Source organism: Xenopus tropicalis, chromosome 1, assembly GCF_000004195.4.
Source record: "Xenopus tropicalis strain Nigerian chromosome 1, UCB_Xtro_10.0, whole genome shotgun sequence".
Taxonomy (NCBI): Eukaryota; Metazoa; Chordata; class Amphibia; order Anura; family Pipidae; genus Xenopus; species Xenopus tropicalis.
In genome coordinates, this window is record NC_030677.2 from 179,400,438 (window position 1) to 179,428,132 (window position 27,695).

Below are 27,695 nucleotides of genomic sequence, written 5' to 3' on the forward strand. Positions count from 1 at the left end.
TAAAAGACTCAGCTGGAAGGACCTGGTGTTTTGATAATCACATGACTTGCTCCTAATGCCCTTCAGATAGGGCTAAATTCCACTGAAGATTTTGCAGGATGGTGTCAGATCGACAAAGCGCATCCTACAAGTCGTATGTAGTCGCATGGGTCAAAATATAATGGGACTGATAAAAAAAATCTGATGTGTAAAGTACATGAAAGATTTGCCATTCGACACAAAGCCCCAGTTGGAAGGGAACACTGCATGCTGCGTCTTCATCAGATAAAATCTCATGGTGTCTGACAGACTTTTTTTTCTCATTGACATACATTGACTGTCAGATGTAGATGCAGGAACAAAACACACCATCCAACTTTACATTAAAGCTGTGGAGATCAGATTTTGTAGGATTCTACAAAATCTCATGCTGTTGTGTAGTGTTGCATGACAAGATCAGATAAAATCTAGCCCGCAAAATCTGATCAAAATCGCCCGTGGAGTTAAGCCCATAAATTAAAGCTGCATAGCTGTGTTTTACTACAAAGCTGCTGCATAACTCCTTGTTCAAAGCTTGTCTCTCACACTGTAAACGTAATGGTCACCTAGAGCAGTGCTGTCCAACTGGCGGCCCGCGGGCCGCATGCGGCCCGCGACCCCCCTCTGTGTGGCCCCCCACCTGTCTGGCTGCTTTGATGGCTTACTCTTGTGTAATCTTTAAATGGTATCAGTACTGTGATTAACTGCCCCCCTGCATGGTTCTCACCTCAGATTCAGGCTGTAATCAGGCTGTATTGTTTAAATATGTAATCCCCTGTGTTTTTCACACCTTTTAATACCTGCATTGTTCAACCCCTGCAGTGTTCACACCTCAGTCTCAGGCTGTAATCACCCCCATTGTTCCCCTGTTCACACCTCAGGAGCAGTAGAAACCCACAAATAAACCCTGCACACTACAAAAAGAACATATACTGAGGTGGTACTGCAATTAAAACGTTTTTTAATATATAGTTATTGTGCAGACTGTAGGAGCAGTGCCAGCATTGTGTCACTGTAGGCTGCCTGTGTGTGCAGAGTATGGCACACACAGGCAGGGTAGGGAAGGCAGAGTATGGCACACACAGGCAGAGTAGGGCAGGCAGAGTATGGCACACACAGGCCAAGTTTGGCACAAACCAGCCAAGAATGGCACACACAGTGAAAGTATGGCACACGCAGGCAGGGTAGGGAAGGCAGAGTATGGCACACAGGCAGGGTAGGGCAGGCAGAGTATGGCACACACAGGCCAAGTATGGCACAAACCAGCCAAGAATGGCACACACAGTGAAAGTATGGCACGCAGGCAGGGTAGGGCAGGCAGAGTATGGCACACACAGGCAGGGTAGGGAAGGCAGAGTATGGCACACACAAAGGCAGGGTAGGGCAGGCAGAGTATGGCACACAGGCAGGGTAGGGAAGGCAGAGTATGGCACACACAAAGGCAGGGTAGGGAAGGCAGAGTATGGCACGCAGGCATGGTAGGGAAGGCAGAGTGTGGCAGGTTTTTGCTGTACTACAACCATTAATATGGGTATGGTCATGTGATAACATGGGTGTGGTTTCAAGTGTTTCAGTTTCAGTTTTAAAAAGGGGAGTGGTCAAAACTGGCTTCCATTATCAGCCCTCCACCACGTAGGTCGGAAAAATTCCGGCCCTCGGTACAACAGAAGTTGGACAGCACTGACCTAGAGTCCTGCATACAGCAGCCTATACATGCAGGGCCAGGTCTGGAAGTGAGCAGAGTGGTTGCGTTGCGTTCATAGCTCAGCATGGACTGATGTAAATCATACAGTATGAGTACAAATTGAAATGCTGAGTGAGCTAACCAGATCATAGGAACACTTCTTATAAATGCAGGCAAACTGCACAGAAATGAATAATAGCTGGACATTCTAGAAGTGTTGCTGATCCTGGCAGAACCCGTAGATAACCTGTCCATCGTATATCTGCTTTACTCTTCCATAGTCATCCCTTTTTCACCAGTCATACTAGTACTTTTCATTGTATAACATGCTTTTTGGAGGAACTCACATGAAAAAGGGTGCAAAACAATGTCCTTATTTAAGCATATACTCAGGGTGCAACTATAACAAACCTTTGCCCCCTTAGAACCTGCTACAAACAATTTGTGCCCAAAACACTGTGGCCAATTTATAGATACACAGTGCCACAACAGTAGGTGGCCAGTTACAATAAAGAGCAGAGACTCATTCGGTTTCTATGTTCACGCTCATTTTCTAGGTCTGGTGATCTCAGTTCATTTTAGAAGCGTGCAACAGGTTTATTACTGATTTCCATTGCTTTTCCCTGTTGATTGATTCTCCACCACTCAACTGCTGGAGGCCATGAATTTGATTTGCTTGTAGTATGGGGGTCTTTGTGTTTCTCTCTAACTAAATACCAAGACAGTGGTAGGTAATCATCTATCATCCCCAGCAAGCAAACATCTGCCTAGCTGCTGGATGCCTCTATACCCTGCTTAACTCAGTGCTAACACAATCAACTATAATCATCTGTGATAGATCCTAAACACAATAATACATTCTCAGATCCCGTTGTTTTCCAAGTCCATTTATCAAATAGATTATGATTTTAGACATGTCTGTGTGCATCATATGGAATATAGGGAATATTATGCCCCTTACTTTATCTGAATATGAATGTTTTAGGCATTGTTTAAACCATATTTTCTTGCAGTGAGCTTAGAGAGAACACACAGTACAACACATTGTGGTGTGACCATTCATACCCATAACATGTAGGGCTTGGGCTCACCCACCATGCTGCAAACAAGTTACGCCCTGCTTCTAATAATATGAAAAAGGAAAACATATATTGTGTGCACATTCTAAAAGGAATTTCACTGTATTATATGTATAAAGCGTGCATTAATGACAAACTGTAATCATGATAAAGCTTATTAGCCATTTTTGTTGGCATGCATATTTTTTTTGCTATCTCGCATGATCCGTATCAGAGCATCTTGTTTTAATTGTGAACGTCTAAACTTACATTAGTACCATCATGTGATGTTCACCATCAAATCCAGCATATTCTAGAATAATTAACTAGAAACACCGGCTTGCTAATTAGAATAACACAATGTACATGACACATTGGGAAAGAAAAAATTAATAGATTTCAAGTATCGCCAGGCATCTGCATTTGTGGAGCATTGCGCATATCATTTGGACAGCTGCTAGATATGATCCTAATTTATTCCATTAGTGGTAATGTGAATCCCATTCTGCACTTGCAGCAATGTGGGGACTATGATGCTTATTGTTATTATATTTTTACATATTTGGAATGGGAGCCCTGTTGAGATGGGCCCTTTTTACTGATGGTATCTGTCAATATATGTGTGCTATTTGTATGTTCTATGTATGCACCCTTATATTGCATAGGGCTGAAGAATAGGCTGGAAATATATAATTGCTTGCAAATAACAACAATGATAGTTCCACAACTCTGTATTTGAGATACTGAACAAACTAAATTGACAAACAGAGACTGGAAATGATAAGGGCCCTGCCCACAAGGGCTCGCGGTCTAAGGGGCAGATTTATCAAAATGCAAGATTAGAGCTGACCTAAGAAAAATTTACCCTCTTCCTGTTCATTCCTATGGGATTTTTAGATGCATACTTATCAATTGGTGGATGCTAAGGGTAGCCACACGCAGTAAGATCCACTTGTCTGGTGCTCAGTGGGTGATATTGGGCTATTTTGATCATTTGCAACAATCCAGTGCAATCCATCTGACAGAAAATTAAACTTTCCCAATCTAAATATGGTCAATTCTAGGCCAGATATCTGTTGGGTAGGCCCGTAGGGGTCTAAGCTGCTGAATCGGTCTAACGGACCTGAATCAGCATCTAAAATCTACCCGTGTATGGCCACCTTTACTCTCACCCACTGATAAATGCACTTCTAAAAATCCCATAGAAATGAATAAGCCATTTTTTTAAATTATACATACAGGTATTGGACTTGATATCTAGTTTGTTCAGATTTTTTTGGATAAAGGGTTTTTCCATCATTTGGATCTGCATACTTTGTCTGCAAAAAATCATTTCATAATTAAATAAACCCAATAGGATTGGTTTGCCGTCAAGAAGGATTCGTTGTATCTTAGTTGGGATCAAGTAAAAGGTACTGTTTTATTATTACAGAGAAAAAGGAAATATGTTTTTAAATTTTAAATTATTTGATTAAAATGGAGTCTGGGAGATGGCCTTCTTGTAATTCTAGATAACATATCTGATAACTGTACTTACATATGTATAATATTCTTATTAAGCCTGCAAGCTAGGATAACAGTGAATTTCTATACTGTTACTGTAACATGTACATCTAAAAACACCTGAAAATTAGGTTTAAAAAAAGTTTCCGTGGGGGGGCCACCTTTTTTGCTACCACCTCAGTGTTAAAGAGACAGCGTATAATTTCACTGTGTGTATTGTAACCAGAGAATTGTGCTTCCCCTGCTCATCCCTCCTCTCACAACTGAATGTGCCTCTCCTGCCAGTGTGCAGCATCTGGGGCAGGATGTGAAAAGGAGCTTTCATCCAGCTTTTTGTGCATCCGTCCCACTATTTACTAAACTCTGGGATGTTTCTGAAGGTTTGCATTGGAAAGTGTGGAAATGTCGAACTGATAAGCTGGGGTGGGAGGGACTGTGCATTCTGTTACTGTACTGGGAGAGGATTGTATCCTTCCTGAGGCTCTGTGATTTCTCCTTCCTCACTGGGTTCCACAGTGGTGATCCATAAAGAAGCTTTCATGCTGCCAGCCAATCATGTCTGATGTCCAGCCTGACCTTCCACCCCGGCGTGCACAGAAGCTTATGCAGGCATAGGGCTGTAAGAGGATAGTGGCACTGCTGGCTACAGCTGAAAGAAAGGGAAGGAAACCGCTCCATATGCCTTTGCTGAGGATTAGCAGATTGGCTTACGGCTACAGAGAAAGCCTATTAAGCTGCTTTGGGTCCTGCATGTGCTTGGGAACTTCTTTTTAACTTAATGTCTGAGGTAAGAGCGCTGTCAGAGCAGAAGAGCAGAAGTAATCCAATCCGGTAACATCTCGTGCTGTATGTAATGTGCTTGCGGAGGGCTGCCTGTAAGGACTCTGGATCTGGCTGCTAAGGGGAGAGATGTGCACGCTGGGCTTTTAGTTGCAAGATGTAGGAATATTTCTATTGCTTTTTATTCTTTTTATTTTTCATTTCTATCTTTCTAAGTAAAGTTTAGGATCAGTCCTGGCATCTTTTTTGCCTTGGATTAAAAAATAAAACTGATGACTAAACTGGCTTAGCACCTTAGGGGTTAAGTGTAGCTGATACTACATGACACATCAACCAGGCTGGCAGCAGCACTCAGCACTAAGAGGCACGCTCGCCATCGCCACTTTCAGCAGATCTTGAACTTACCTTGTTGTTTTGGCCACTCTCTCTGTATATAAACATTGCACACAGCCCACAAACTCACCCACTGTCTCTATATTTAAAAGTTAAAAAGTAACTTGCTGTACTGGAAACTCACTATTTAAAGGGGTTAGTCACCTTCAGGTTAACTTTTAGTATGTTATACATGGCCTATTCTTAATAACTTTTCAATTGTTTTTCATTTTGTTAGTTTTTTTAATTATTTGCCTTTTTCTTATGACTCTTTCCAGCTTTCAAATGGGGGTCACTGACTCCAGCAATTACAACTATTGCTCTGTGAGGCTACAATTGTAATGTTATTGTTTCTTTTTATTATCTTTCTATTTAGGCCCTTATTTATATTATTTTCTCTCTTTCAAACCACGGCCTGGTTGCTGGGTTAAAGTGGACCCTAGCAACCAAAAGAACTCTTGAGATTCCAAACTAGAGAGGTGCTGAACAAAAAGCTAAATGAATCAAAAAATGAAGACCAATTGCAGTTTGTCTCAAAATAGCACTCATACATCATTACTAAATTAAAGGTGATCTACTACTTTTAAGAATAAAATACGTCTGCCTCCATAAACTTAGCTGTACAGTTTCTCTTGTCCTATAATGTAAATGAGAGCTGCCCGAAGGGCATTTTATTGCAAGAATTAGTTCAAGTGAGGGGAATAAGTGAGGGGATACCGGATCTGTGTTCATTCAGAGCAGCCAGCAACGTCTCAGGGAGCATCTCCAGTGTGTAGAAGCTTTTCTACCTCAGCAGCTTTGAATTGGAGCCAAACAATGGATTAAATTGCCAGGACATCGGCTTAATGTTACATCATGTGTTGTGCAGATCTATCAGGTTTGGCTTTGAGACACAAAAAAGGACATCCCTCTGCCTATGGCTGTTATTGTGCCCACAGAAAGAGTTAACTTAACCACTTTGTTGCCGCCTGGGCTTGGGGTGCTTTTAGAGAAATAAAAAAAGTGAAATGCAACGTAAAGTTTGCAGGAGGAAATAATGACTTTTCTCTTCTTTGTTTTATGAAACCGAGGGAACGGCATTAGAAGTGAACCGATCAGATAGTCTCAGTTTCACTTTGCAATAAGATGTGGATTTGGAGAATGAACTCATAAAACTGACTTCCTTTTTTATTATTTACACTATCTCATATTCAGTGGCACAGAAACGGAGACGTAATTCTTTTTATTGTGTTTAGCAGCTCATCGTTATTTCATAACCCAGCACAGGGTATATTGCACGTTGCTCTGATCCCCAAAAAAGTACACCTATTAGCAATGTAAACTAAATAGATACAAAGTCAGTTGCCCTTAATGAGTTAATTGCAGTCCACTTTTATCCTCTTGTTTTTAAAACATTGGTATTGTGTCTTATGTGTGTTAATATCCTTTATTTAAGCTTCCTTACATTAGAACCTATGTTATCCAGGAATGCTGAGCTGTTTAGATATCTCTAGCATATTCGTATTCTGTCCTACTCCCATTATAGTGATCTTTCCCACTTATAAGCCCATAGCGGTAAAATCTGCTGCCTTCTTTTCTCTTAGGAACGGATGTCGGGATCTGCGTGCTGAAAAGTGCAATTAAGAAGGTGAAATATTGTTGAAAGAAAGGAAGAAAGTTGGAGAAGAAGGGAAAATACATTGTTTCAAGGACGAGAGAAGAAAGAAAAACGGGGACTATGGGGAGAAAAAAGATTCAGATTACGAGGATAATGGATGAACGTAACCGACAGGTAAGAAAATGTATTTGAAATATAATAGAACAGCCCTGAGTGGCATAAGGGTGTTGTACTAAAGCCCTGGGGCACTTTATCTATTATTACTATGCACATCAGAGGAACATTACACAACTTAGGAGCAGTATGGCAGCACCACTAACCTACTCTGGAAGTTAGTTACACCCTCTTATCCTTACGCTGCACGATAGGCACAAATTGCTTGCGCCACTCAACTACAACTCCCAGAACCCAGTGACAGCCATTTGTGGAATGGTTGGGGTAGCTCAACAGCTGGAAAGCCACGTAGTTCCCCTCAGTGTTGTAAAATTATGTTAAATACAGTAGTAAATCCCCTTTGGGGCAGGCCTTGTAAGCAGAGTTCTCTGATCATATCCCACCATCCTTTAGATGTAGTGTTGTTCAGTAAGGCAATCATTTGCACATCATTTACCAAATTCTATTTTACTGTACTATAATATAGTCATATCTGTCTATTTAGTTGGCACAATGACTCTAGTGCAGGGTTTCTACCACTAGGGGCTTCTGCTTGACACTATAAATGTCACTTCTGAAGTAATTAGAATATTGAATATCCCATGTCTGAGCCATGATTTGGTTTCTTAATGTTGGGACCCCAGATGTTGCAGGACTCCCATAATCATTCAACACAGAATGAAAGGTGAAGGCATTCTGGAAGTTGTAGTTCTGCAACATTGGAGGTCCCAAGGTTAAGAAACAAGGATTTATGATGGTAATGCCGAATGAATGCTCATTTTCCTTTCATGCATATGAAGCAAAATCAGCTTTTGATTCATCTATCAAAGTAGTGTCATCTCAGTAAAGGAAATGGTGAGGTTTCCTTTATTAATTACTTATGAACCTTTATAATTGACTGAAGTCACTATGGGCGAAGAACTGGTGAAAAGTAAAAGCTTGAAATAATATGGAACAAAGAATTAATACTGTAGGAACACACTTTCTAGTCCAAGTTAACCTAAACATCAGTTTCCCCCTTTTTTGTCAGTTGTAAATTATAGAGAAAGGTGTTTAATCATAACAGTATATATATTTAGTGTGGGGTGCTTTTAGTTGCTAGGGTTCATGGACTTAACAGGCAGTTTTAACTGGGGAAGGGGCAAACTTTTTTTTTAATTATTTGGATTAATTCAGTCAACAACATACTAACTTTAAAGTGACACCCCCCTCTTTTAATATTTCATGTGGCGTTTAATACATTCTCTATATGATTATTTTGTGTCCCTATTTGAGAAATATCATAAGTGCAATGTAACAGATTCCTAGAATTAGTGTGATGTAGTTACAGAGAATTGCACACCAATGGTAGTGTATCCGCTTTATTTACAAAGCATTTACTTAATCAATTGAGTCCTTTATTCTTTTGCATTCTGATTTATTTTACACACCCCCAGTGCAGTGGCATTCAGTGGCATTCTGAGCTCTGTTAATTAGCACTTGCAGTGTCATTTTCTGATGCCTGAGGCACAGGAAGATTAAGTGATTTGCCCAAGGACATACAGGGCTAGCACATCAATCCGGCGCTAAATACCTGCGTCTAATCACTGTTCTCTGCTAGCTGTGTGCTCGTGCTTGCACACTCTTTTTGTAAGAGCACTTACGCATTGGCATTTATTTGTTCACGCACCTTTGGTATACAGGTTTGCGTTCACCTAAACCAATCAGCACCCAAACCTGTGTTGCAACACAACTCAACATGCTGCATTGTTGCACATTGAACATGTGTTCATAATACTATAAAATAACACAACATGCTGCATTGTTACATGTTGACCACATGTTCATAATACATTAAAATAACCAGATGCATGTTGAACTCACAAAAAGGCACTTTATTGTTTTAAAATATGCTTTTTTATGCGTGCAGAAAAAAAACTGTGTATAAGAGCCCTAACCAGAAGCAGAGAAATATAACCTGATAATAAAAACCCCATTATTATGTTACATTAAAAGTCAATACATCGTGCTTCATTTTTAGATCACCCTATTCTCAGTAGTACAGAATCACAGCTCTTACACACGGGTGTTTTTTTTATGTGTTTAGAAACACATGTCGAGTGCATCAAATGTATATATAACGTTTACATGCACTTTTTTAAACAGAGCTAAGTGTGTTTTTGTCCATTTTTAAACCCAATCCTCTATTCCACTGTGTTCTGAACTTGTCTCAAGTGCAAGAAAATGTGTCTAAAAACATTATGAAATGAGAATAGAATATATAGTATAAGGGGAAAGTGCAGTCTTAACAGTCCCTAACAACAACTTCCTATCTTTCATAGCTAGCTCATTCTATTTAAAGGGACATTATAAAATGGCAGTATACTAATGTATGTATGTATGTATAACTTCATTTATAAGCGCCACAAAGGTACGCAGCACTGTGCAATCTTACAATATACAAAATTACACACAGGGAGGACAAGTGTTATAATAAATACAATAAATAAGTATAAATACACAGGGAGTAAGTGCCACGTGGTATAAGACACAGTAGGAAGGAGGTCCCTGCCCCATAGAGCTTACAATATAGTTTTACTAGGGTTAAAAAAAAAAAGTGGAAAACTGTTGTGTAGTTATTTATGAAAAGGGTATAGAGACCCCATTTCGGAAATATACACTGTATTATTGGCTTAATAAACAGATGCCAAGTGCTGGCACTGCAAAATCACTTTGGCCTCTGTATATCTTCCTTCCCTCTGCATCATCATTTAGCTTACTAAAGGCATGTGCTGCTTGTTAGTGGCAGAATAGATGTAGCTATAACTAGCTGTCTTCTAGTAATTGTGTTTTAATTGCCCAATGTAATTAAATATCTGAGGGGTTTTTTCTCCAAACCTTTCAGGCACTTCCAGATCGAAAATAACATATATTTAAGAAAAAAAATTAGAGAGAAAAGACAATTTTCAAACAATCCAGTTAGGATTAATTTGAAAAAAGGGTTAAGTTAAACTGATGCTGTTTACAATATATATATATATATATATATATATATATATAGCTTAGCACCTCCATTAGAATATTTTATGTACCTAAGAAATAGAAATATAGTTATCTGTCTTGCTGGCCATTAGATAGCAGAATATCATGATTCTAGAACTCACATGGCACATTTTTCGGAATCCACTGTGATCTGCAGTGTAAGCTTAAATATGCCAAGCTACAGTGAACACGCAATGACAGACTGTATTACATGGTTGGCTTTCTGTTTTTCTTAATTGTTTGTCTCCACTTTTCTGCTTGGCAAGGATTCGGAGTGGGAGCTACATAATGCAGCTCACATTTGTCTGGCTAATTAAGACCTGACAAATCATAGCATTGGCACATTACATGCTTCATCAGACAAAGTCCTACTTTTCAAATATTAGTCGGAAATGGGTCTTCTATGGTTAGTCAACTAATTGCTCATACAGTTAGCTCAATTATCCTTTCTGTGCATTGAAAGGTAAATTTATAAGCCGTAATATGATTGTACACAAAAGACATGATACTCGCCAATCTGTTACAATTATGAGGGTGAAATTAGCACTCGGAGGATCCTTTCACATATAGCTTGGTAACAATTGCCTATATAAATGTGTTTGCTAAAAATCAGGTAGCATTGCATTTAGTGAGGCAAAATATACATGGTCATCAACATTTATAAAGCAATTTCAAGGGCTGGTAAGAGGCTATGTCTGAGATATATTTTTGTTTAGCATAGGTAAAGTATTTATTTATTAAGTCTAGGGCCTATAACCTTCAAATAGCATTTTATGAGAAATCTTCTTTATTGCCAGTATATGGCTAAAGCACACTGAATTCATGCCAGACCTTGGTATGGCATTTTTTATTTTAGCTTTTCAGAAATTCCAAAGGCATATAATTAGAAATACAGGAATGGGACCTGTTATCCAGAATGCTTCTGGTGATTTCTGGATAAGGACTCTTTCTGTAATTTGGATACCTTGAGTTTATTAAAAACATTTAAATGTAAAATAAACCCAATAGGATGAACATTTTGACACAATGGTTTGACAGAAAGAATTCAGAAAAAGCCATTTGATATGAGTTGCATTGCCTCTGCAAAGGGATGGGACTACATGCATTGCCATATATAAGGAATTTGGCCAAGATGTTGGTATCGTCACCACAATAAGTCAACCACAAAACAAGTCGGCTAGTGCTGATGGCCAGTTCTCATGTGCAATGTATTCTGCAAACCCTTGGTCTGACTGTAATAGAACTAGAAAAATGCAAAAAACAGGGCACTCCTGAGAACCAGAGTCTATTGAGTGAACGATTTGGCCTGTGATAATCTTAAACAATCTCTTATCCAGCCTTTGTTCCATCTAGCCATACATGTTCATAGCCTTCTAATCCTCCTGTTAAGGCAACTTGCTGTCTTTCTCCATGTAACTGAATATGGCTAATGGACTAGGGACTAGTTGTCCATCATGAAACTTCTTCCCTGATTTGTGAAAAATGTTTTTTTTCTACAGTTGCTGCAGTGTATGAATACACAGAGTACTGGCAGGTACTAGGTAATATTACTCTCTGTTGTTGATTATATTTATATTTTTATGGGAGGTTATAAATAAAGAAGTGTTAGATTTATTTTGGCAGGGAAGGCACCCAGACTGTACTGAGGATGTTAGTGTGTGTTTTTCAGATTAATCAGGGAGACTTTTTTCTCTGGGGCTGTTTGCCTTGTGAGGGAGCTACAATCTGCTAGTAAATCAGTGGAAAATTGAATTAATGAGCATTTCATTTTGCAAGCAATAGTATTTGTGCATACAAGAATGTGTATATACATTTATCTTGCCATAATTAGCGGGGAAAGGTATTACACATTATCCATGTTAAACACAATTACTGCTCTAGGTGAGTTTTTAATACAGGCCTGCCCCTAGAAAAAGCTACTGGCTGCACATGAACTGGTTCATCCCTGCACTTCAGGTTTTGCACATTAGTCTGTTTATAGAATCATGTTTTTCTTCTAGTTATGCTACCTTAAATGAATAGTAAGGGCAAAATTATTTCTTCTCTAAAATTATTAGGTTTATATAGATTATAAATTGGATTATTAAAAGGTTGGACAATTTAGACCAAGCCTCCCATCTACCCCAGACAAAACCATTTTATATCCTGACACCAATATGTGGAGGCAGATGCAGAGGGGCTCCTGTAATATTCCATAGACAGTGACAGTGGGCTATTTGGCCTCTGTGCACTTAAAATGGCAGGGCCTGTTATAAAGCTCAGTTTGGACCTGTTCTCTACCCACTTTTTGATTTAGGGGGTTTGATTTGGGGTTGTCTCACCTTTATAAGGAACACTGGAAGGTGTAACTATGTTATATGTGGCCAGCTGCTTAGTAGTGAAAGCCACTAGAATCCACAGGAGATTAGCTGTTTATAAACATATGCGCTGTTAGTTAGCATAGAAACTGTACAGTTTATACTCTGACTGCCTGGTTATAAAGAGGCAGCTCTAATATATAAATGTACTTAGTGCTCCAGGGCATGTATGTTAAAATGCATACATATATGGGAATACATAGAGGCAGTAAAATAAATAAAGTGTTGTAAGAAGAAAAAAAATGCATTATATTAAACAGCAAAACACAGGATTTTGGAGCATGTGGCTCTTTAGCAGTTGTTGAATTACATTTCCCAGCAAGGAGAATGGGATGCTGGAAGTTTTAGTTGAGTAACAGCTTAGACGCCACAGGCAGATGCCCATCAGAAAGGTTAATACAAGCCACGTCACCTTCATTTATTCTCAAACTTTCCTTTAGTTTGTTAAATTGCCAGCAGCAATCCAATAGCATCTAATTAATGTTAGGGCTTTGTGCACCTACAGTATCTACCTGCCTACTTCCAACCAGAGCCACCCAGAACATTCATTTATTGTAACATGTGTATGTTCTACTTCTTAATTCCTTATATGATACAACATAAATATGCACAGCAGTCTGGTCAAAAAAGGAAATAAATAACTTTTTTTTCATGGTGGGAGGGGACCTTAAAAATCATTCTGCAGGATTCTGGATAACGTGCCTGGCAGCTCAGCCGAATGCATTAGAGAGCTCTGGTCACATTATAAACATAACATATGCTATGATATTAAATAAGTGAGTAAATCATTCTCCTACATCCACTAAGCATCTAAGGCAAATTAAATATATGAGTGGTTAATCAGAGATCAGTGAAGATGAGTTAATTAAAGGGGATATATTGTTTGTGTAGCTGCCCATCAAACTGTAACATGTACATGATTATCTTTCAGTGCCACAATTGTTTGCCTCTACATTTCATCAGTGTCATATGAGATACAACTATATCATTTTGATTTTTTGTGGGGCTTCCAACATTTTTGGAGAATTATTTTGGCTTCATACATTTTGCTACATTTTGGAAATAATATGCAGTTTTAACCTTTAATTAAAATGCCATGTACTTTTGCCTGAACCAGTGATGCCTAGCGAGTGGCTCGTGAGCAACATGTTGCTCCCCACCCCCTTTGATGTTGCTCCCAATGTCCCAAAAGGGGTGCCCATTTTTAAATTTCTGACTTGAAAGCACAGGAACACATTTTTCCTCCAAGCAGAGCCACCTGCAGGCCAGCAGTCCACATGGGGCTACCAAATAGCCAATTACACTCCTTATTTGCCATCCCCAAAGAACGTTTTTCATGCTTGTATGGCTCAAAAACACTTTCTACATCTGAGTGTGGCTCACGAGTAAAAACGGTTGGGGATCATTGCCCTAAAAACCATTGGTTGTCTTACTAATTAGGGTAAAGTGCCCCCTATGAGGCCCAATATTTGTCCAGAGCTGAATCAACTATTTACTCAGGACATAAAAGAAGTATCCACCCCAAATCTTGTTTTAACTTGCCTCCAAAATCTAGAAGGACACTTGCTGAGTGTGTGCTTTTACATTCCATATAGCTCGCTGTGGTGACTGGCAGTCCCTATTTTGGGCATAGGTCTGGGTGCACTCACACCCATTCTCTGGTAGTTGAGTTGCTGCAAAACAGTGCTTGTAACCCATTAATAGTCCTGTCCTTTTTTACTTAATGATCTAAACCAAGGTTAACATTGTAACTCTTTTTCCGACCTCTCCTCATCCCCTTATATCTGTCCCCCTATATGCTAGATATTGGAATGTTGTTTTCCCAAGTAGAGGTCTGGAAACAGCAAAAGGGGTACATTGCACAGAAAGTACAAGCCTTTCCACATCATAACCCTTTTACTCGACAAATCTTTATATGTCATACTGTTTCCTTACCACTGGAATTCTATGCATATGAATATCCCCCTGTATATTTTAAATGTCCTCAAAAAGCCATACATTAACCACTTGGCAGTGCAGTGTGCTAATATTGAAAATAGAAGAGAAAGCTTCAGCCCTACATCTCTTACTTACAGAATAGCTGCTGGATACTTTTCTAGTTGTGTATGTTGGCTCATGGATAGACTATATATATATTAGACATGCAGCTGTGCTTATATTGCTGTATGTAACTCAATTCTGTATCATCACTGCGTAGCAGCCTTATCCTTTCCCTTATACACATTTCCAATCCATTGCCTCTTAGAAACCTGCACCATAAGAAAATGTAATGGATTACATTAGTGCCATCAGATAAGCTACTGCTCTTGCAAATGCAGCCAATGTTATCTGTGCAAGGAAGCAACGTGAGGAGGGGTGAGGACTTTGGCAGATGTGCTTACCCTTCACTGGAGTGTTACTGTGCACTACTCATGACTCAGATTGTGCAGTGAAAAGGCAGCTTAAAAACCAAACAAGAGCCAAGATTTTCTACAGATACATTCGGCATCGTCCCTGCAGACTTCTCCTCGCTCTTAGCCAAACCAGAAAGCAATAATTCTGTCAATATAAAACCACCATATTTGTTTTAATTGGTTTTGAGCTCACTTTTATAAATGAACATAGAAAATTCTCTTTTTATGTAGGTGAATGCTCAGTAACTAAGTGATTATTTTGTGCAGTTTTATTAACCTATTCACTGGAATGGAATCCACTGTAAATATATCTGGAGGCAGGCAATGTAAAACATATTTTTAGGTAAGAGAAATTGTTACTGTTAGGAAAAAAACATTAGCAAGTACAGTCTGTGGATTGGGGCTACTCAGCTCATGCTTTTGACAAGAGGGATAGGGAAAATAAACCCTATTTATTGGCAAAGTGTACCGTCCTTGTATTTAAACTATTACGTGAACAAATGTTATGTTATACAGAACATTCCTTATGTGTATTTTTCCCATACTGTCTTCCATATTGTTTCTTCTATTAAGGTTTATATTACCATACACAACCATACTTGCAGCAAGCATAGCGGTCATTGGGACTTAACAGCTTTGCTCTCACAGCACAGTATGGAACCCTGCCCACAGCATATTCATCATTAATCTGTAGCTTACACCATTAAGATTAGTGTGAGATGTTGGAAGATCCCCTCAACAGCCTGTCACATGATATTTATCAGCCTGTATCCATACATTCTGCCAGAATTCCCATTCTGTTTTGAGTATACTTTTTTAAAGGGTAACAGTAATTATAATAGACAATATTGCTTAAATGCCAATGGTGTCTTTTTATGGGTGGTACATTACTATGTTTATCACTTTCCCTGGAATATACTGTGTTATCTTGTGTTTATATCTGAAAACAGAAGGAATTAAAAATCAAAAGTAAAAGAGTCATTTTGGTTAGGGAGAGAGAGGCTAGTATATAAGCAATTATAGCTAGGGACATACAAATCCTTAATGTCAAACTGTGCATCCAGAACCGGTGGTTTAATAGCACAGATTCAGCCTAATAGCTCAGAGTCATATATCCTGTCTCAATTTCCTTAGATTTCATCAGTGCTAGATATTGAAATATGGCTTCTGAGGGGGTGGGACTTGGAAAGCATTGTAGGAAAAGAACATATTGATTAGAAAGAGAGGGGCTAGCAGCCCAGGAGCCCTTCTCAAACGCAAGACAAGCACCGAGAGCCTTCTTGAAACAGAAGGAAAGAAATAACATCATTGGTAAAGCAATATAGCAAATTATTACGTTATAGTTATTGCAGGGTTATTTTAGTCAGGGATGTCCGTCCTGGGGTCTTTCAAAGCATTAGTTTTTAGAGAATACATTGCATGTTAAATTTAGAAAGAGGCAATACAAATACTTTTTTGTATCATGAACCTTTGAAAGTAAAAATGATCATGGAAAATGTAAGATGTATTTCTTATCAATATTATTGTAGTGTTATCACAAAAAAAACAATGATGGTGTTACTTGTTTTGCTTGTTTCTCAGCCATGATTAGTGCCATGAATTCACAATGAATTTAAAGAATAGGGAGTGCATGTTTTTTTAGACAGTAGCCCAGCTAGAACAACATGTGGCTTCCTGCCAGCTGCTATACTCAATCTATGACATTCTACTAGACTCTAATGGCCATATATTCCTAACCCTACTGACATACCTGCATGCATTGGAAATGTCCTTGCTGTGTCTCTAGGCCCTTGTCTCTTACTATCAGTTTGCTTAAAGTGAAAATGACTCTTTTGTAATTCAGTAAATCAGTTTTTAGATAAAATAAGAACACAAGGTACGAAATTGTCTTTTTAACGTGTTGAAGTCTTTGAATCAGTTAGTCATAGTGGTTTGCAAGTGAATAGAGGCCTTTTGCCAAATGTTTGCCGTACATACACAGATTTCTATCACTTGCAATATTTAAAATATACATTAGTCAGTGCTGTCTGTTACATAGTTGCCAACATTTGAAAATATTTTCCAGGGACACTTTGCTACTTGGCTTTTAATAGTTGCTTAATGGTTGAGTTATAAGTTATAACAATATAGTACACTGGACCCATGACTAGCCTTTAATTATGATATATTCTTTTATATAGAAATTAGTGATATAACCAGTTATAATCAATGCTTAGTGATGTAATTTGTGTCACATGACTCAATGAAACATGTGTTTTATAAATAATAAAGTATCCTATGGCCTTTATACCTTTATATGGTCATGGAATACCCTCATCATCATCGTCATATGATATCATCTAACAGTCTAGCCTTTAACTTTGCTGGCATTGTCTTACAATGAAAAAAGAATCCATGAAGGACAATATCCCGTGATTGGTTAGACTGGATTCCAAAAAGGCTCCCCATTTTTTTTGTGAATTACTTTTAGAGCTTAGAACAGGGATCCTTAAACTACGGCCCCCCAAGGTAATTTACCTGGCCCCAGCGGGGGAGCAGGGAGCCGGAGGACGCAGCAGAGAGCAGGGAAGCAGGGAGGATGCAGAGGGGAGCAGGGGAACAGGGAGCGGGCTGTAGTTTAAGGACAGTGGGGCGTAGTTTGAGGATTACTGTCTGGCCCCCCCAACAGTCTGAGGAACCGTCAACTGGCCCCATGTTTAAAAAGTTTGAGGATCCCTGGCTTAGAACATTTGTTAGAGTTAACTACAGGCCTCTGCAATTCACAGCAACCCTAAACCTACAGCAATAGTAACCATTTCAATGGTTACCAGTTAACCCGACCAGTTAACCAGCCAGTAGTCTTTGTTGTTTGGTGAATAGTCATGTGCATTTACCAAAGCCAATGCCAAAACTCCCTTTGTTCACTCTTAATTAGAACAAAATTGGTATAACTAAGTGCATGTAAGCATAGTAAGCATTGTGTGTATACTATACTGTACATAGGGCACTATATTCTAATAGGCACTACTAATTTGAAACTCGAAGTCAGTATTGGTGCATTGGAAAGCTGTTCTCTGACTAAGGCTAGGGTTCTGCAGGATAGCACTTTTGAGAGAGCAGGGTTCTGTGACAAGAAAATAAATACTTGCACAATGTAAAATACAAATAACCAGTTAAATGGATCCTTATATTTGTTACTTTCTGAGGAGCCAAAAATAACCAGCACATTCCTGCCCAACCTACTTCAGCAACACAAATACACCCCCACATTCAGACCACCTCGGCTGCAGATTCCATAAAAAATAGCAAAAATAACAGATGCAATGCTCATACTGCTGTAAAAAAACAACAAACTGGGTTCCATAACTGCATTAAAATGTCATATTAGATATCTGTTCAACTGCTGAACTTTTGCAAAGTAATATAGAATAATAAAGGCTGCTTGAGTGGAGTATCATTATACTTTAATATTATATAAATTAAATTAATATACTCTCATATAATATTAAATATAAGGATACCTTAAATGAGCTGTTCACCTTAAACTAACTTAGTAGGTTGTAGAGAGCACTATTCTAAAACAATGTACAGTTGGTCTTCATGTTTTAATATTTGTGTTTTTTTAAATTAAACTTTTTATTCAGCAACTCTGCGGTTTGGAATTTTAGCAGCTTTATGGCTGCTAGGGTCCAAATTACCCTAGCAACCAGGCAGTGGTTTGAATGAGAAACTGGAATATGATTAAAAGTGGGTCTGAATAGAAAGATACATAACAAAAAGGAATAAGAACAATGAAATTGTTGCCTGAAAGAGCAACAGTTTTTTTGTTGCTGGCTTTAAGAACCCCCTTTTGAAACCTGGAAAGATTCCAAAAGAAGGCAAATAATTCAATAACAAAATTTTGTTTAATGTAGACCAACAGAAAAGTTGCTAAGAACTGGCCATTGTATAACATACTAAAAGTTAGTTCAAAAGTGAATCACCATTATAGTTATAGCTCTCTGAAAGTATAGTTACATAGTTACATAGTTACATAGGGTTGAAAAAAGACCATTGTCCATCAAGTTCAACCCATCCGAGTAAACCCAGCACACAACCTATACTAACCAATCTATACACTCACATACATAAACTATATATATACAACCAGTAATACTAACTGTAGATATTAGTATCACAATAGCCTTGGATATTCTGCTTGTTCAAAAACTCATCCAGGCCCCTCTTAAAGGCATTAACAGAGTCTGCCATTACCACATCACTAGGAAGGGCATTCCACAGCCTCACTGCCCTCACCGTGAAAAACCACCTACGCTGCTTCAAATGGAAGCTCTGTTCCTCTAATCTATAGGGGTGACCTCTGGTGCGCTGATTGTATAGTGGCTAGTAGTATAGTATAGTGGCTAGTAGTATAGTATAGTGATGTAGCGATTGGGCCTGTATTTGGTCATGGAACTTCTCAATATCCATATAATATCCTCACGGTAAGGGAATTAATTGTGCTTTATTTGATAAGGATTTGGTAATGATGGAAAGCATATTATCAGCAGCAGCCACACTTGCACTTTAAAGAGAGCTTTGGATGCTGAATGCATACATACATAAGCAATAAACACATCCCTCCACCCGATTCAGCGAGTGCTGTCATTGTTTTAGCAGACTTAACAAACGCTGTTGACCGACATAGAAGCGCGCGGAGTGCCTGAGAGTATACAATAATAAGAAAAAGCAGAAAAGGGAACATAGCCATCAAGTAAATATGTCAACAGGGAATATAAGAAAAGACATTTAGCACAATGAATTCCCTTTAACAACACTCGGGAGAGTAGTTGAAAGAAGTAAATTTTCTTCTAACCGGAACCATTCTGCAGCAGCACCATGCACTGTGACATGTTCATTTCAGAAAAAAACATGGCCTCACTTTCTCTACAGATTCTTCTTTATTTAGCATTCTCTCCATTTTAGAGAAGTGCAAGATATAAGCGCTTCCTTTACGTGTTTTAAATCCCAAGACAAAAGGCTTCACTGGAATAAAGACCTTGTGTCCTTTTCAAAAGGGGTTTTTTATCTTTCAGGCGCAAGATAAAATAGTGGCAGGGAAGCAGATTTCGGTACCATCTGATAGTTTTTAGTAGCTTCAGATTTCATCCTGTGCAAAAAAGTGACATTTATGATTTCTTGTACTTTCTTACTGTGAAATGGATATATATTTAAAATGTCAGTTTTGTGGTGTATGACCTTTTAAGAATATTTGTGGATCTCTTATTTTTGATGGAAAACATTAAAATACGCAAAAATGAATCCCTCTTTAGGTCTTTCTGCTGTTTAAAATTCCTGTCTATCACACTAGTTATATTATATTTTCCTACAAAATCTCAGGGATGGATCCTGACATATTGAGGGTTTTCTGGCCATAAGCAGCCAGTCTATACCAAACATAGAGACATGGACATGTAACTACAGAGGGTGCCCCTTGGGCACAATTAATTCATTTCTCCACATTAGCAGTATAAAAGTGTTAGTGTTATAGTACCAGTGCATAGTCACATGCAAAAACTGGGTTATGTGGGTGAATAGAGGTGAATTGCCAGGTTTGCTTTAAGAATCAAATGGACATTTATGCTAAACTATTTGATACTCTTGGATATAATAGTGGAAAGTCATCAGGGTACCTTAAATTAGAAAGATAGATGGTCTTATAAACAACCCCCCTGATTTGCAGGTAAACAGCCAATAGCTTGTGCATTTATTGTGTGCTCTAATCCAAAACTGTTTGATGTTACCAGCAGTAAGGGTAAGAAACACAAACATTAATACAATATTATTATAAAAAGGTATCTTTTCAGCAGCTCATAATAAAATGTAGAAAGCATTTAAAATGCAGTAATATTCTATATACTTGTGTAAAGCTGCTTAATAAGTGGCTATATATATATTTATATACTGCTGAGTGCAGTTTGTTAACTGAGTTTGTAAGCAGTATGCTGCTTATAGATTAAATGCTCATAGAAAAACAGCTACAATACAAACTAATGCTAAACCCATCCAGCTTCTTCCCAAGGAGTGATTACGGCCCTAGGGGGATAGGAGCTGGAGATGGGAAGCAAAGCTGAAGTCATTGTGAAGAGGAAGAAGTTACTCTTTTCCTGTTTTGACAGGAAATGGAGACAAATGTGCTTCCTGCCCATTCTCTCATTAGAGAATTAAGTTTTGATTGACCTTTAGCTTACAGGGTTTCTAGCATAATTACATTTGGAAGTCTTGTCTTCAGCTAGAATATTTATGTGCTGTTGGGTTGTCCGTAGAGGAATGTGTTGTTCAAATTGAATACTATATATATAAAAATATTTATATACAGTATATATATATATATATCTTTTGATGCTGAGTGATCTAATTATGAGCTATAAATACTAGACCTCATATCTGCAGTCTATGTTTCCTTTGTTTACCTATGAGAAAGCGTCACCTTCTGCCTTTACCCTTAAGGCCAAGACATAGCTATCAGGCGCTGGTTTAGTCAGCACATTCCACTGCACTGTACAATGGATGCTAATAGTTTGTAGAAATCAGGGACTAAGCCAGGAACTTGCAATCTGAACTGGAAGATCGGAAGCAGAGTAGGAAAGTAAATATAGGCTTTATGGTAAACCTAGACAAAAATGTATATATGTGGGTGGCAACTAAGATACATTGTAATGACCATGGAAATATTGGCAGTGAATGACCAAGTAATTAAATGATAATTAAGATTATCAAGTCAATTTTAGAAGTGGGCAGTGCACCTTCTATTTCCTTAGTTCAAAATACCTAAACAAAATGCCACTACACATTGTGTGTGCAGTGCAGAATATTGAAACAAGGCTTGTGGGTCAAATGGGCTTACTGATAGCATAGCTGATCTAGTGCTAATTTGCATTTTCAATATGAAAAACAGACATCTACAGCGGTTTTATATAGTAGAACATTCAGGGAACTTGCAAATAGAAGCCTTCAATTAATCTTATAAAAGTATTAGAGGCACTGGTATTAAAGTAACAGTAACGCCAAGAAATTAAAGAAATTTTAAAGTAATTAAAATATAATATAGTGTTGTGTGTTTGCTTCAGAAACACTACTATAGCACATCTATAGCAGATACGGTTATACACTTTCATTTTTTGGTGTTACTGTTCCTTTAAATACAAGGCTCTGTTTACTCCACCCCCACCCCTTTATCCATTCTAAGCATATTTATCAAACTGCAGTTCCCCCTAGATATCTGCCTGACAGTAAACGCCAACAGTGTTTTGGGGATATATTTGTCCTGTGGTATTCTGGGCTTTGATGGTGAGAAGTTAAAATGCTGAAATGTGAGGTTTTTCTCCAACAGAAAGCATACTGTATATAGACAGTTTACCTACTGTACTGTGCTCACTTGCAGCTCTGATTTGAGAAGCAAATATATTTCAGTGTGACATACTTAAAGGAATACTAGGCAACAATAAAATATATTTTTTAAAAACATTATACAGTCAAATTCACATTTATACTTATAAATGTGAATTAGACTGTATGATGTTTTTAAAAATGAATGCGGAGCAAAACACACATGTCATATTACATGGCACATTATCATTATTATTATTATTATGATTAACACATATATTAGAAAGCTTCAGCATATTCCATAGTGTTGTACACTTCTAGTGGATACACACAATGTAGATATCTACTCGAATTCTTCTTCCTTTTTAAATACTATTCTTTAACTGCAATAGATGGAAAATTCCACAGGAGAATTTGCCAGCCCTTTTACTCACCACCAGCTCCACTTAGATGGGTGGTTCTCCGTAGTCACTGGCATGATCCACTTATTTCCACCTTCCCTTGCTGCACCCACAGAGAAAATTTCCATCCTTCTACTGCTGCTAAAACCTCTGCAAAAGAAAGAAATGAGGGGATATATAAAAGGAAACACTAACCTTTATCACAGTCATTGGTTTAGCAAACAATATTCGCATTTACTGTACAATGTCCTTTGTAGTCCTAATGTAACACAAATAATAATCTAACACTGAGCCTTTAGAGAACCTGTATGAATTTTTAAATTATACATATTTAAGACATACAGGTATTAGGCAATAATACATTGTCTTGAGCGGCTAGTACCAGTACTAGCATGTTTTGGTAATGTCACCATGAGCAAGTCACCATTGATGATGAAAAAAATGGATATCATGGCGCAGAACGGCATTGGTAAACACAATAGTAAGTGTCAGAGGAAAGATTAGTTTATGTATGCCTATGGATGAAGCCAGGCCCAGACTGGCAATTTGTAGATTTTGGCAAATGCCAGAGGGGCTGCTGTAAGATGCCATAGACAGTCAGCTGGCTGCTGTTTGGGCCTCTGTGTGATTGAAATGCCAGGGCCTATTTTGAACCACAGTCCAGACCTGGATGAAGCTCTTCAGCAGCACTTACACCATAAATATCTAGCTTGAAGGGGGAAGCTATGAGCAGATGGCCACTGTGCACTTGCTTGAACATTCCTAGTGATGTCCTAGGTCTTTCTAGAATCTCTTCTCTTCACATAAGAAAACCAGCACCCACTTACATCTTGCTGTCCCAAACTATAGAGAGTCTGAAAATTTGCATTTATATTTTTGTCAGTTCAGCTTTGTCCTGTTCCTTGTGCCATTTTCTGCGAAAAGCACATTAAACATATGAGGGCTCATTTACATCCGCAAGAGCAAATGAGCCCTATGGTATTTAATTTGTCCTCTGCATATCCATAGTCTTTGGTGGTTAAGAGTACATGATGGGCAGGTGACCTGGTGCCTTACAGCGTGGGGAGGCAAACCACACATGCACCTTGGAAACACAGGAAACTAAGGGCTGAGGTTTGGCCTTGTGTGTGGCCTAAAATAGTATAATATTTTTACAAAATTGGGTACATTGTTCCTTGCATACATTTAAGTTGGAGTCTTTATAGTACAAGTTTAATTAAATCATGTGACACAAGTGACATCAATTATAAAGATTTATTTTACAATTTATTCATGGCTTTTTTTGTTAAAGTAGGCTTTCTTTGTATGTACAAATATGTACAGCTATATAATACCATAAAGTAAGAAAGTTTCTACTTTTTAATAGAATTCTGACCAATGCATTTAGTTTGCAGCCCGTGTGTGAAAGCTCCTTAAGCTGAAAGGGATAAATGGTCAGACTGAAGGCATGTGGGAGCAGCTCCTTTGAGTGGTTACAGACCTGCTGACTGGGTTTAAAATGCTTACATAATCCTATGGCATTACCAGCTGGCATTTTAGCAATGACTGGGTGGCAGCTGGTTTTGCATTGACTTTGGAATGTAACCATGTAAAACAAATGTATAAACTGCAGACTTGAGAATCTGTGTTTTTTGTGTTTCAGCAAAGGCTGGATCACTAGCTCCAAGGATGTCAAACAAACCTCTTCGGCTGTTCTACACAGCAGCTCCCAGCATTCTCACCCAGACGCTGGCTGTTGAAGTTTGCAAATTATACAGTGATACTGAAAGTGTTATGACATGATCCGTATTTTATAAACCATGATGATTACAACCTATAGTGCCAATCTCCAGGATTTAATTTGAATGTTATCTCCTAACAAGCCTTCATATAACTTTCCCTCTACAGATGTCAAGCTTATAGGTCTATCACTGCCAAAATACTGTTCCGTCAAAAAAGTATTGCCATGGAAAATTATTTGTTACAGGCTTCATTAGTTTTACAGGAAAGGTAATAAGTCCTTCCCACTGGAATATGCTGAAATATGTGGAAGGTGGGGTGGGTTGTAAACTGCTTATTACAGTATGCCTGTCAGTATGCCCACCTGATAGCTGGTCTGTCTGATATTTCTATATGAGATACTACTCCGGTTTCTATATGAGATACTACTAACTCAATATGGACTTTAGCCAAATATGTGTCATAAAGATTCTCATCTTTGTGTATTTGTGAGAGGATAATAAGTGTATGTGCTGGTTCTAATTTTTCTGGGCAAAATCTATATGTCACTGCTAGTGGCAGACAAATTCCATTGAAGTAAATGGCAGGGTGAAGGGCCATACTCAGACACTCACTGAAAATTGCCAGAGAGAATATATGCCATTTGCCAAATTTTAAATCAACCAATGAGGTGTGACAACATACAAGTTGTACTTGCTTTTATGCTTGGGCATCACCAAGGACTAGAGCAAGACCTGTAGAACATTAAAATTCACATCTCAGTTGCCAACTCCAGTAGACAACATAATAGGGGTCATTTACTTGCCATGAACCCTGAATGCAAGTGCTTAGCACTAAGGAGGGAAAGTGCAAAAAAGCATGGATGGTTTTTGCACCCTATGCTGCACTTAGTAAACAACCCCCAAAAAGTGCAAGTGTCTCTATATGAAATCAGCTGTTACTTTTAACATATCATTGATATACCCAAACGAGTGCCACTGACACTCCCAGGGCAGTTATGTCACTAAAGAATAAGACTGTCCTCTATTGGAAGAATGGAGACGCTTTCAGACATATTGATTTAAACTATAGATATTTTAATGGCCTGTTTATGAATGTAGAAACTATTGCCTTTAGTTTGCATGTCTGAGTCTGTTTTATAAGTACTTTTTATGGTGATAGTTTTGATCTTGTGTCAATTTAAATTGTATCCAGAAGGTTTGGTTTAAATACCCCGAAGAAATAAATGGCACTGCTGTACAGAACATATATGATGAATTTATGTGCAGCCTGTTTCTTACTATTCTCTTCTTTTTACTTGATAAAACTCATTAAACCGCATTTTATAACTCTTTGTACATAGAAAGAAATATATGTTATACATACTGAAATTATTTTGTTCATATTTATTTCAACAACCTATGCAAAAAGAGGGATTATAAAATTATTTACCACATGTAGAAGACAAATAGCACTAGTCAATTAGACCTCATTTTCCACTCATGAGCCAGAACACCCTTTCGTTATCCATGCCTACCTAGAAGCACTGCCACATTACTGTGCCACTAATGAGTCACCATAACAACATGTTCTGTCTGAGCGCAGCATTCAAATGCCGTATTATTCTTAGCTATAGGAATGATTCCAATAAATATATACATATTTAAATAACTGTTTTGCAGCAAAGAAACATATTCACTTTCCTGGCTTAAATTCAGTTTAGTCATTTTCGATGTGGAAGAATTGTGGTTTAATGTATAAGCTTGACCCCTACATTCTAAGTAACACTAATTATTAAGATATAATACAATTCTATCATGCAGAACTGTGCAAAGTGTTGCAGAGCTAAAATCAAAGCTTTAGTTATGGATTCTTTTGTTTTGAGGAAGACCAGTTTTCTCAGTGAGCACAATGGTTTCTACCATGCAGGCTTCTCAACAACATTGACATAAACTAATTCCATACATTATCCTGTTGAATGGAAATAGTATTGAAGTGCAAGATAATATTACAGATATGACTATTGTGAGGCTTAGATGGAAATAAAAGGCAAAAGAAATCTTTTTCCTCAAATTAAAGGATAATATGCTCATTAATTTCTCTCTCCTTTCTTTTTATAGGTGACATTTACAAAGAGAAAGTTTGGGTTAATGAAGAAGGCTTACGAGCTGAGTGTTTTATGTGACTGTGAGATAGCGCTCATCATCTTCAACAGCACTAACAAACTGTTCCAGTACGCTAGCACAGACATGGATAAAGTTTTGCTGAAATACACAGAATACAACGAGCCTCATGAAAGTCGAACAAATTCAGATATTGTAGAGGTAAGGCCAGTATATGATGTTTTAATTCGATATCAACTGTGAGTTGATGTTATACTACTTTGCAGTAAAGTAAGTATACCAAGCGATATGTTTGTAAGATTCATAGAGTTATGCAGTAGAATACATTTTTTTTTTTTACATTTTTCAACTTTTGTCCCTATTATATAATTTAAAGACGTTATTATAATTCGTAGTTATATATGTGCTACATATAAAGATATAGAAGGCACCTCGCTCTCTACATCTTATCTAGCATGGTCTGTAAAGCTCAGGTCATTCTACCCAAGAGATAAGCTGTGCTCTGGGTGTTTTGGCAGGGCGAGCCCCACAGGCTCATAGTAACATGTCCCAACAAGTATTTCAGCTGTCACTTGCTCAGCTGGCAGGGATATATGAAAACTTCCCTGTGGTATTTAAACACAGTGATACAACCTCCTATCTAACTCCACCTAAATTATATTCTGTTCTTGGGCATATTGGCCAAGGTTTCCCTATACAAGAAAAGGGTCAGATATTATCATTTGCTTTGTACATTCTTGCAGCCTGAAAGTCTTTATGACACTTTTACTGAGGTCTGAAATCAGGTCTAATAATATTTTAATGTGTATGAAACAGGTTAATTTTTTCCTTTTTTGGTCCTTTAAGCAGTTTCCAGTATTCACCTTTACAAATACATTTTATATTGTATACTATTTTTTTCATCAGACATAGACTCAGACTCATTACAGGTCTTGCCCCCAAAGAGTGGTATGATCTTCAGCTTTCTGAGTGATCACTCATGCTGACCTCAAACTGTAACTTCCTGGTATGGCAGAACATTGTTTTGTGTTGTGGGATAATAAGGGCAGACTGAAGATTTTATCTGTGGAACTGTTCAAAAAATAGCTGTGTCATAGCTTACCGAAAGGAAGTCTGGTGTTGACTTTAAGAAGGCTCACATAGGCTGGGTCTTGGCCTTCATGTAGTAATGGGTTATCACTGGTATAAGA

The 27,695-nt window shown here is 38.1% G+C and overlaps 1 protein-coding gene and 1 long non-coding RNA gene across 19 annotated transcripts in view; one reads left to right on the forward strand and one right to left on the reverse strand.

Moving 5' to 3' along the window:
* Nucleotides 1-27,695, forward strand: part of mef2c (MADS box transcription enhancer factor 2, polypeptide C (myocyte enhancer factor 2C)) — a 167,552-nt gene that overhangs the window by 80,685 nt on the left and 59,172 nt on the right. For 16 of the 18 annotated variants that reach the window (XM_031903947.1, XM_012968753.3, XM_012968569.3 and 13 more), the window contains 2 exon segments: nt 6,999-7,186; nt 26,503-26,706. In XM_031903947.1, coding sequence (XP_031759807.1) covers nt 7,133-7,186; nt 26,503-26,706 — 258 coding nt within the window. In that variant the 5' untranslated portion in view covers nt 6,999-7,132. 18 annotated transcript variants of the gene reach the window in all.
* LOC105948037 overlaps nt 1-27,695 on the reverse strand; it is a 35,100-nt gene that overhangs the window by 5,816 nt on the left and 1,589 nt on the right. The window contains exon 2 of the long non-coding RNA XR_001923915.2: nt 22,718-22,834. This is a non-coding gene — a long non-coding RNA (uncharacterized LOC105948037). The remainder of the gene's footprint in view (nt 1-22,717; nt 22,835-27,695) is intronic.